At 34.7% G+C, this 12,558-nt stretch overlaps 2 protein-coding genes across 2 annotated transcripts in view; both read right to left on the bottom strand.

Moving 5' to 3' along the window:
• LOC120579654 (photosystem I P700 chlorophyll a apoprotein A2) overlaps nt 1–757 on the bottom strand; it is a 2,419-nt gene extending 1,662 nt beyond the window's left edge. Inside the window, exon 1 of the mRNA XM_039832268.1 lies at nt 1–757. This exon is cut by the window's left edge and continues 1,662 nt beyond it. Within this exon, the coding sequence (XP_039688202.1) occupies nt 1–731 (731 nt within the window). The 5' untranslated portion in view covers nt 732–757.
• LOC120579653 (photosystem I P700 chlorophyll a apoprotein A1) lies at nt 624–3,578 on the bottom strand. The gene has a single exon (XM_039832267.1). It carries the CDS (start codon nt 3,079–3,081, stop codon nt 757–759), a length of 2,325 nt encoding a protein of 774 aa, XP_039688201.1. The 5' UTR covers nt 3,082–3,578; the 3' UTR covers nt 624–756.
• Nucleotides 3,579–12,558: the final 8,980 nt, after the last annotated feature.

Here is a 12,558-nt window from a genome sequence, read left to right as displayed (position 1 = left end):
AATAAATGACTACTAGAATCGGGGTTTTGAGCATAAAGATTCCACTGACCTGTAAAAAGTGGACCTAATCCTTGAGGATGTGGTAATACACTTAAGAAATTATTCCATCGAACATATTCTCCTCTGGATCCTGGAATAGCAACATGAACTAAATGCCCTGCCCAAGCTAAGGAACTGACTCCAAATAGTCCTGACAAATGATGATTGAGGCGGGATTCGGCATTTTTAAACCACGAAACGCTCGGTTTCCATTTCGGTTGTAGGTGTAACCAGCCCGCTAGTAAGGATATGACAGAAAGAAATAATAGAAAAAGAGCTCCAGTATAAAGATCTTCATTAGTACGTAAACCGATTGTATACCACCACTGATAAACACCGGAATAGGCGATATTCACTGGGCCAAGAGCACCCCCTCGAGTAAAAGCTTCTACAGCCGGTTGACCAAAATGGGGATCCCAAATTGCATGAGCAATAGGTCTTACATGTAAAGGATCCTGTACCCATGCCTCAAAATTTCCTTGCCAAGCTACATGAAAGAGATTCCCGGAAGTCCACAGAAAAATTATTGCTAATTGTCCGAAATGAGAAGCAAAAATATTCTGATAAAGACGTTCCTCAGTAATATCATCATGACTTTCGAAGTCATGTGCGGTAGCAATACCAAACCAAATACGACGAGTAGTGGGGTCCTGAGCTAAGCCTTGGCTAAACCTTGGAAATCTTAATGCCATAATGCTTTTCAAATCCTCCTAGCCATTATCCTACTGCAATAATTCTTGCTAAGAAGAATGCCCACGTTGTGGCAATTCCACCCAGAAGGTAATGGGTTACTCCTACAGCACGTCCCTGTACAATGCTCAAGGCTCTAGGCTGAGTAGCAGGAGCAACTTTTAATTTATTATGAGCCCAAACGATGGATTCAATAAGTTCTTGCCAATAACCACGCCCGCTGAATAGAAACATTAAACTAAAAGCCCATACAAAATGGGCACCTAAGAAAAAAAGACCATATGCAGATAATGAGGAACCATAAGACTGAATTACCTGGGATGCCTGCGCCCATAAGAAATCGCGGAGCCACCCATTAATGGTAATCGAACTCTGCGCAAAGTTTCCTCCTGTGATATGAGTTACTACTCCTTGATCGTTTATACTACCCCAAACATCGGACTGCATTTTCCAACTGAAATGGAATATTACTACAGAAATTGAATTGTACATCCAAAATAATCCTAAGAAGACGTGATCCCAAGCGGATACTTGGCATGTCCCCCCTCTTCCAGGTCCATCACAAGGGAACCGAAAACCAAGATTTGCTTTATCCGGTATCAATCGTGAGCTACGAGCAAATAGAACTCCTTTTAGGAGTATCAATACCGTCACGTGAATTGTAAATGCATGAATATGATGTACCAAAAAATCTGCAGTTCCTAATGGAATAGGTAACAAAGCTACTTTGCCGCCCACTGCCACTAAATCACCACCGCCCCAAGTCAAACTGGTGCTTGCTGTTGCACCAGGGGCCGTTGTACCAGGTGCTAAAGCGTGGGTATTTTGTATCCATTGAGCAAAGACTGGTTGTAATTGTATAGCGGTATCAGAAAACATATCTTGAGGGCGCCCTAAAGCACTCATGGTATCATTATGAATATACAAACCAAAACTGTGAAAGCCTAAAAATATACACACCCAGTTGAGATGTGATATGATTGCATCGCGATGTCTAAGAATACGATCTAATAGATCGTTGTATCGAGTAGTTGGATCATAGTCTCTTACCATAAAAATGGCTGCATGTGCAGCAGCACCAACTATGAGAAATCCCCCAATCCACATGTGATGTGTGAACAATGACAGTTGTGTCCCATAGTCAGTAGCTAGGTATGGATAAGGAGGCATAGCATACATATGGTGAGCTACAATAATGGTCAAAGAGCTTAACATAGCTAGGTTAATAGATAATTGAGCATGCCATGACGTTGTTAGGATCTCATATAGACCTTTATGACCTTGGCCTGTAAATGGACCTTTATGGGCCTCTAAAATATCTCTTATACCATGACCAATAGCCCAATTAGTTCTATACATATGACCGGCAATGAGAAAAAGAATTGCAATAGCTAAATGATGATGTGCAATATCGGTCAGCCATAGACCCCCAGTTAGTGGATCTAATCCTCCACGAAAAGTTAGAAAGTCCGCGTATTTTGACCAATTCAAGGTAAAAAATGGGGTTGCTCCTTCGGCAAAACTTGGATAAAGTTGAGCCAAAAGATCCCGATTCAAGATAAATTCATGAGGAAGTGGGATCTCTTTGGGATCTACTCCAGCATTTCGAAATTGGTTAATTGGTAAAGATACATGTACTTGATGCCCCGCCCAAGAAAGAGACCCAAGTCCTAGTAGCCCTGCCAAATGGTGATTCAACATGGATTCTACATCTTGGAACCAAGCCAATTTTGGAGCAGCTTTGTGATAATGAAACCAACCAGCAAAAAGCATTAAGGCTGCAAAGACCAATGCACCAATTGCAGTACAATAGAGTTGTAATTCATTAGTTATTCCAGATGCTCGCCAAATCTGAAAAAAACCAGAAGTTATTTGTATTCCGCGGAAACCTCCGCCTACATCACCATTCAATATTTCTTGGCCTACTATTGGCCAAACCACCTGGGCACTAGGTCGAATGTGAGTAGGATCATTTAGCCATGCTTCATAATTGGAAAAACGAGCACCATGGAAATACATGCCACTCAGCCAAAGAAAGATAATGGAGAGTTGGCCGAAATGAGCACTAAATACTTTTCGGGAAATCTCCTCTAAATCACTAGTATGGCTATCGAAATCATGAGCATCAGCATGTAGGTTCCAGATCCAAGTAGTAGTATCAGGTCCCTTAGCTATTGTTCTTGAGAAATGACCAGGCTTTGCCCATTGCTCGAAAGAAGTTTTTATGGGATCCCTATCTACCAAAATTTTGACTTCTGGATCTACCAAAATTTTGACTTTTGGTTCCGGCGAACGAATAATCATTGAGTCCTCCTCTTTCCGGACAACACATACAAAGAGACCCGCCAACATAAAACATAATTAGTGAACTTATGAGAGATGTTTATATTGAATAACTTTCTCTTCTATCTCCCATCTATTTATTCTATATTTTCTTTAGTTATTCACTAGAACAATTATGATCCGGAAGTTAATCCGGGGCAAGTGTTCGGATCTATTATGACATAGTAGTAAGGCGCTCAACGGACCCTTTTTTTTAATTCTAAAACCTTTTCTGAACTTTGAATTTAATGAAGTTAAAGAATTTTTTGTGCAACCTAGTCTATTCATATTTCACTTAGAGATTCCTAGATGGAACAAATGAAATTTTTTGTCTTTCTTGCATATCTTACAGAGAAGATATTCTTAGGTACTTTATTTCAAATCACGTGAGCAGTTATATTAGCATTACTAAGGAACATAACGAAATATCAGATGAAATAGAACTATTTTAGAAGGGATATAAGAAAATCTTTTGATTGTTTGTTGCTTTATATTTAGAAAATGAATGATCCGTATTCTCTTTATATTCTATTCTCTATAGAGAATAGAATATAAAGAGAATTATAGAAAAATTATAGAAAATATAGAATATTAGAATAAAAAAAAGAAAATAATAAACAGAGTGTTCTTATTCAAAACGCCCTGTGATCTTCAACCAATTCTGTGCTTCAATATAATTCCCAGGGGTAAGGGCTATAGCTTGTTTCCAATATTCAGCGGCTTGATCAAACCAAGATTCCGCAATTTCAGAATCTCCCTGTCGAATGGCCTGTTCTCCGCGGTCGGAATAGGTGAGTAAATTCCTTCCCTTAGAACCGTACTTGAGAGTTTCCTGACTCATACGGCTCAACAGTCAATTCTTTTTATCTTCCATTTTTTCTGGAGTTAAGAACAAGAAAAGAGGTTAATTACATGAGTTTCAAACTTGAATTTGGATTACGAATTTAATCCTTTGTTTTTAGTTTTATCTTTTTTCCTACCTTCCGAAGAATAAAGTATCGACATTAACACTAATGCTCGTTCTTATTGAAATTTTCTGAAAGGTAACTATCTCGATTTCATATATCATATACTTTCATATATGATATATCAATTTCTATAGAATCTTTGAGAAAGACTTTTCTTCATAAGAAAAGACTTACTATCTTTGGGATCTGATACTACACCGCTGCTCACAACCTTAGGGGATCCACTTTATTACATAAGTAGATTCCTAATCTATCATCATATAAGTAAGCAGTTCTTGTTGTATCGGCCAAAAACCTTGTTAATTGATCTTTACGGTGCTTCCTCTATCAATTAGATCTTTTATCCATAGAAAAAAAGTATCTAGGCGTATATATTCTATTTCTTCATATTTTGACTTCTATGAAGTTTCTTTCTTTGCTACAGCTCATAAAAATCGTTGTTTCGAACGATATATATATGTAGAAAGCCCATTTTTTTTGTCTAGTATTTATTTTTTTATTAGTATTAGTGGAGTTGTTCGTTCTTTTCTTTTTTTCTATAGTGGAGATAGTCGCACGTAATGACAGATCACGGCCATATTGTTAAAAGCTTGAGGTAAGAAAGGGTTTCGTTCGAGTGCCCTAAAATAGTATTCCAAAGCTTTCGTATGTTCTCCGTTACTTGTGTGTATAAGGCCTATGTTATAAAGTATATAACTTCGATCATAGGGATCAATTTCCAGTCGCATAGCCTCATAATAATTCTGTAAAGCTTCCGCATAATTTCCTTCAGATTGAGCCCATCACGGCCATAATTATTATTATTATTATTATTATTATTATTATTATTATTATTAAAGAAAGAAGATGAAGATGATGAACATCTCCATCATATATTTTTGGATTTTTTTTCAGTTTTAATAAAAATATATTTTTAAAAATAAAATTATGTATTTTTTAATAAATAAAAAATGCAAAAAAAGATGTATATGTGCTTTTAAGAGATATAAAGGACCTAAACGGGAAAAAATAAAGACAAAAAACCATAGTGTTACAAATAAATAAGACAAAAAATCAAAGTATAACAATTGAGTAAATCATCCGTTGTACTTTGAGGGCTGCTAGCAGGTGTTGCCTCTGTGATGTTGTGGGAGTTTGCTAGCATTTTTTTGGTTGCTGCTGAAATGGTTATGTAATGAGGTTTTTGTTCTTTTATTTGGACTTAAAGGCTTTTGCTGATAGTGAGACAGGTCTATGCGTGTTAACATATTTTATTAGGTTGACTGCTTAAATAAAAAAAATAAGTCACGATATCTGACGCGATTCTAGAATGAACGAGAATTCTCACGATAATTGAAAATTGCGGCAATTTGGAACGACAAAATTGAACAATCAAAATGGGAAGAAGAATGAAAAAGAAACAAAAATTGATCAATATGGAAGAATAAAGAAGAAGAAATTTGAAAGAATGAGATGTTTTTGTTCTCACGTTCGGGGTTCTGGAATGGAAGAAATTTTATGAATGTAAAATGATGAATTTAAGGATATCTAGATGAAAGAAATTTGATGTAAAATTTTATTTGTTATAAATCTTGTAGTGTAAATTAATTAAGATTGAACACCTTAATATAAAAAAAAAAAAATTAAATCATTTGTTGTTTCAAAAAATAAAAATTAAATAAAAATTAAAAGTATTAAAAGTTACCTTATGTTTAAGATCATCTCTCCTTCAAAAAAATAATTAAGATTAACTCTTTTATTTTTAGAAATAATATACTCATTTATTTGACATTTAATGCTACCTATGTATATTACATTTTGATTGGTTGATATCATGAGAGGGTAAATTACCCTCTAAACAAGAGAGGGTAACATAGGCCTCACCTCAATCTCACGAATTGTCTACAAATTCACAATCAATTTCATAAAACTTATTGAACGAATGACATCATCAATATATCACATATAATGATGTATTAGAATCATATATCACATATATGATATTGATCAATCAATTTTAATCAATTCTTATTATTTAAATAATAAAATATCAACACTTAATATTCTTATCGTTATTACCGGATTTGCATTCCATCAATATGCTAGTTAAATGGATTTCTCTTATTTGAAAGAATAAAACCATATCCACTTAAATATTTGATAAGTAAAATCACGGTTTCTTATTTGTCCCACAAACATGACCTTTTGATTTGCTACAAATATTATTATTTTGATTTGAATCAAATTCAAGCCATTCAAACATATGCATATGGCTACCCGTGATGTCAACACTTTGACAGCTACTAGATTTTGAATCAAATTCACACGCTAGTAACATATTTTTGAATAAATCACAATTACGGTTACTTGGAATCGTGCACGGATTAATTAATCAAGTTCAAAACATTAACACGAAAGGATAACACAATATTTGAATCATATTCAGAAACTCTTAAATCGTGCAATCCAATATGGCAAAGTAATTTGAACTAATGATTTAATCATAACCAAAAGCTATACCACTGAAGGGATTTTAAGAGGAGTTTTTCAAAATTTTAATCCTCTTTACGGAAGAAATCCCATTGAAACGGATCTTGATTAAATCATTAATCACAAATCAAACAGAAACTTAAACACTTTAAGATTCATGTGTTTACCTCTTGAAGAGCAGAACCTTTGTAGAAGAAATATTTCTGATCACGAGCAAAGCAAAGCAGCGATGCCTCTACTCAGTCCACACGAACAAAACTTCTCCGATGACCGGTGCTAGCCAATTCCAACGAAGATTCAGAGAGAACAAAGTTTAGAGAGCGGCGGCTAGGGTTTCACAACTTTTGTGATAATGCTTCAACACAAGGGTTCTATTTATAGAATCACTTGTGTGAACAACAAGACAACACTTAAATACACCGTACCTTACGGTGGACCGCGTTTCTCTATTTTTCGTAAATTAAATAATAAAGTCATATTTATTTATTTAATTAATAATAAGTCTCACTTATTATTTTATAAATAAGTCTTACTTATTTATTTTATAAATAAGTCTTACTTATTTATTTCTCTCATCTATCTGTCCTTTGTGTGTGACCCTATAGGTTCCCGTAACGTTGGCAATAATATTACATCACATATTTAATATTATAAACAGTGAGCGGTATCTAGCAACACATCACTGCTACCCAAGTGACGAGAATGTCATGTGATCTGACGAAATCTTTCTGTGATAATGATCATGTGTATAATTACCCTTTTGCCCTCATGTCTATATTGAACACAAGGCATAGACCGTGTCATCCTTGTCTAGTTCAATATTGGGCCCGTAGACATTTCTCCTGTTATGTAGGAGGGGCAAATTCCATCTAGGTCACTCATGTCCCTCAGCATGATTCATGGAGTACCCATCAACCAACTTTATAGTCATCCTGTTACGGACAACGTTTGAATGGTGACAAAGCACTCGACTCCAACATCTAGGTTACATAATGGTTTCAGGTCGAAGGGTGGAATACACCACTATCACTATGAGAATATATTATGACACTTTTCATAACTTTTACTATGTAATATTCTCATGGCGGATCAATCCAATATAAATATTACTCCTAATATTTATATCTATGTGAAGACTTGATAACTCTTTATCCATGATCTGTGAGTTGTGATCATCAGTCTACCTACATAATAGTCTCTATGCTTTAATGATATCTCACTTCTCAACAAAGCTTGACTACGGATACTTTGAGAATAGTTTCCTTATGTTTAATGGGGTCTCACAATTAAGTTATACTTAATGTTCCATTAAACGGACTAACTATTCTAGGGACTTTATTATTTTGAAACAAAACAAAATCAATAAAGAAATGCCTGTTATTATATATTCACAATATATATTTATATCAATATCATGATACAAAACCAAACCCAATCAATATAGATTGGCTATTAGGGCTTATTCCAACAAGTAAAACATCACATAAATGTGATATCACATTACTTAAAAATTTTAAGTAGATAAATAATAATTTATCCTTCATCAACAAAATAGCAGCGGATTTAATTCAACATCATAAAAAGTCTTGGCACGCAGACCTCATCAAAATATCTCATAAAATCAGTTAAACAACTTATTCATAAATTAAATACGTAAAGGAACAAGAAATAGCCACAAAAGATCCCATCTCGTTACGTATCAGAGCACCCTAAGGACACAGTGAGGGATAACCACTCACGACAGCAACTCCAGCTACTTAAACTTGATCACCTGCAAGTTACTCATACGAAGAGCAACATTTCCAAGCAGAAGGGGTGAGATTTCACAAAACAATACTATTAAGCATATAATTCAACAATTATATTTAACAACATATAAACATCTTAATATTCATCATGGATAATAACATATCATAATTTACTTCATTCATAGTTCATATAATTAATCATAATTCCACAACTTATCATCTTTGACTCGACAAATGCAACTATGCAACTTAGACCTCTTATATGCATGTGGTACCAATACAGGGCATCAAGCCCCCATCGCTATTTGAGTATTAATATACTTTCAGGGCATCAAGCCCCCATCGCTAATTTGAGCTAATGCTCCAACGTGGTGAGTACAAAGCTCCAGGGCATCAAGCCCCCAACAATGAATGCTAATGCATGGACTCGACCTCTTAAAACGACTTAATTCGACAACCTCTTATATTAATCCAATAATTTGAAACATCATCATCTTCAACAACTTAGACCGACTCATGCAGCTTAGTTAAATAACAAATAGCAACATAGGCAGTATGCAAACCATCATGATATAATAATATCGAATGCAAATCAACAACTTAAATATCAAACATAAGTCATGTAATGTATATACAATTATATAACATTATAAGCAACATTGAATTCATATGCATCAGCCTTACTGGAATGTTAACAACAAGATAAACAACTTAGTTTCTAACCTCTAGGATCAACTCACATCAACTCGTGCGACAAAGATCACATTTAACCTAAACAAGGCATTCTGTAACACAAGTGCTCGCGAGGCGAGAGCCTCTACTCGCCATGGCGAGTTCGGTCACATTCTCAAGAGTTTTCATTCTAAGTCTTTCCAGGTTCAATCTCATTCTACTTTCTTTCCTAATCATATTAGACATGTTTAGGCACTCAAAAGCATCTAAGGTTCAACTCAAAAGTCAAAAATACGAAATCTTGCATGCTCTCTGGTCAAGCTCGCTAGGCGAGTTCAAGTGTTCGCCATGGCGAGCTGCGACGTGCAACTCGCGAGGCGGGGAAAAGTTACTCGCGTGGCGAGCGATGAAGTTCATCACTCACCGTGGCGAGGATCATAGCTCGGGAGGCGAGCGATGAATGTCGCTACGGGAAGGATGCAATTTTCACCTAAAATCATCAACTCGCATGGTTTTAAGACTAATCTCGATTCCAGAATTCATCATAATCATTATCTAAGGTCTAAGGACAGTTTCTACATCTTTTTAACAAGTTTTCACCGTTTAATCATCAATTCACTCAATTTGACTTAATTTCCGATTCCTCTTAAACTCATCCTAATTCATGTTAAATGTAACCGTTGATTCACATACTTAATAGAATTGCAAAGCTAGTCTCACCCTTACCTTAAAGTGTGAAAATCGCAGCCTCTAGGTCTTCTCCCTCTTCTCTTGGCTTTTTCTTCCTTTTTCCAAAACTGATCGTACGTACGTTATGTTTTTCTAACTTAGGTCTTTCTTATTTATATCTCCTCCAATTATCTTATCTTATTTCTCTTTCTCCCCCAAAACTCTCTAAAATCTCAAAACAGCCCCTAAACTCAATATTTATTTTATTTTCAAATCTTATTTTATTAAACAATAAAATAAGTCACAACTCCTCATAAAATCATAAAATCCACCTCAATCATATAAATCATATAAATCACACATATATTATATAAATATAATATACACTCATCTAAATAACTTCTAGACTCAATTAAATAATGAAATAATTCAAAGAGGGCGTTACATTTGTGCCTTAATTATCGTCTTTTATCATTGTTTCATCGCTTATGATTTAGAACAATATCTACAAATTTCTTTTTAGTGTTGTTGTTCGAGGCAGAAAACACCTCTTCGTTTATATCTTGTTTCCTAGCTTCCTCTTCAATACGAAGGCTTTCAAAAGACTTTTAAGAGAGAACTCCTTAGTTTTTTGCCTCAGAAGATTTTTTAAGTCCTTTGAAACATATGCCAATTTATGAATAATAACAACATTTTGAAATTGTTCAGATAATTACATACCTCCAACAACGATTTCTTGAGCTATCTTTTGTAGTTCATGAGAGTGTGCCTCCACAGGTTTGCCATCGTTCATCTTGGAGTTTAGGTAAATGCTCACAACGTACTTTTTGACTCCAGCTTCTTCGGTATCGTGCTTTTTCTGCAGAGCTTCCCAAAACTATTTAGCAGTATGATAGAGTCCATATTAATCATACAAATTGTCTGCGAGTCCATTCAAAATAAAGTTTTTGCATAGACAACCATTATCTTTTCAGAGGGATTTATCTATAACATGTTGTTTTTCCTTCTCATCAGGATCATACACATCTGATTCCATTGGAGGCTTGCCGTTATTATTCAATTCGGGATGAGTCGAACTCATCTTCATAACATCTATGTCTTCCTTAAAGACGTTTGCAAACTTTTTGGTAGTTAAGAAAAATACAGTCTTTCGTTGCCGGCGTTTGAAGTGACTACCTTGAAACCGAAACAACTTATTGAAGTTAACAGCTAAACCAGAAGCGATAATTTCTTCGGTAGTCAATGTGGTTTTTGAAATCTATTAAAATTGTTAGTTTTCGATTTAGAAAATGTACCTTTTAAAAAGAGAATTTACCACCGAAGAGATTATCGAGTTGAATCACGACCATGTCGCTCTTTTTAAGATGTTTCACGACACTAAATTTGTGCAAGGTAAACTATCAACTGCGCTGCCTCCTGCATAAGATCCCGCTTGTAATGGCCTTTTTAAGAAAAAAATCAGTTTTTTTTTAAATAAAATAATCACTTTTAAGAGTATTGCATCCGTTTGTTACGACTTTTTTTATAAAAAAGATTAAAATCTAAAAAAAATCTAAAAACAGTTTCAAATGAGAAGCTGTTCAGAGCACTTCTAAAAACAAATATTTTTTTAGAGGAGAGAAAATATATGGTTCAAAAGAATGAACTAATTTTGTAACAAACCAAATCTATTTATATAGTTTTATCCAAACAAACTAAATTATTTCTTTAAAAAAAAAAAAAAGATTTTCATTACAGCAAACAAACGCAAAATAGATTCTAATTTTTTTATAAAATCTTTAAAAAACAAACAATCTCTAAATTATTTTAGGGCTAATAGTGGTTTTCAGTCTTGTAATAAATGTCATTTTCGGTTTTTGCCCCTATAAAATTTTCGGTTTGATTTGCACCCTCGTAAAATTTTTATTTTTCATAAGAAAAACACCCCTAATAGGCCATTTTCATAAAAAAAAATTCAAGAAATTTTGGTTTTTGAATGGCCTATTAAGGGTGTTTTCCAGAAAAATAAAAATTTTACGAGGATGCAAATCAAACCGAAAATTTTATAGAAGCGAAAACTGAAAATGACATATATTACAGAGGTGAAAAACACTATTAACCCATTATTTTATGTCAAAATCACTTTTATCAAACATTTGAGTTTAAACGGTGCGATTACCTCATCGCATTTTGTTTGTTACAACGGATAATTAGGATACCATTTTAATAGTTTGGTAACAGAATCCTGTATATATGTTACACTCACTACTGAATTGATTAACTAATTTCCAATGGGTCAGGAAACAACAAGAAATCCACATTCCAAAGTAGAGGTAATTGAACTCGAAACCTTTCACTTATCCGTCAACCACATCTCCGTCGTGATGGACGACGACGATGTTAGGATCCTGGACTTCATTCCCAAAAATACCCTTTTTCGATAACGTAAAAGAAACAACATCGAAAAAAGAGAGTCTTCAAATTCAAATAACACTCAGTTGGTTTGCGAAATCTGCACCGAAACTAAAAGAATGAAGGATGTTTTCTACATCAGCTGTTGCTCTCATGCATATTGCTCTGATTGCATAGCAAAATACATCCGATTCCAAGCTTCAAGATAACATCATCAACGTTCGGTGTCCTGTTTCTGGGTGCAATGGTTTTGCTAGAAGCTGAGTTATGTCGTTCTATTCTTCCTGTGGTCCTTTTTGAACGCTGGTGTAAGGCGTTGTGCGAGGCTTTGTTTGTTTTAGAGAAATTCTATTGTCCCTTTAGAGATTGTGCGAGGCTTTGTTTGTAAGATTCCATGGCATGAAGGGATTGAATGCACCGACTTTTAGAAGATGAATGCGGATGAGAGGCGGGAAGAAGATGATATGTTTATGCGCCTTGTTTCTTGTGTCCAAATCTGAGGGCTGCGAACCCATGACTTGCAGGTTTCCTTTCTGTTTAATCTTTTACTGCATTTATGATTTCATGAAAGAGACCATTTTATTTTGAAT

This window comes from Medicago truncatula, chromosome 3 (genome assembly GCF_003473485.1).
Source record: "Medicago truncatula cultivar Jemalong A17 chromosome 3, MtrunA17r5.0-ANR, whole genome shotgun sequence".
Lineage (NCBI taxonomy): Eukaryota > Viridiplantae > Streptophyta > Magnoliopsida > Fabales > Fabaceae > Medicago > Medicago truncatula.
The sequence above is the reverse complement of the archived record's forward strand: the minus strand, read 5'-3'. Positions and strand labels throughout refer to the sequence as shown.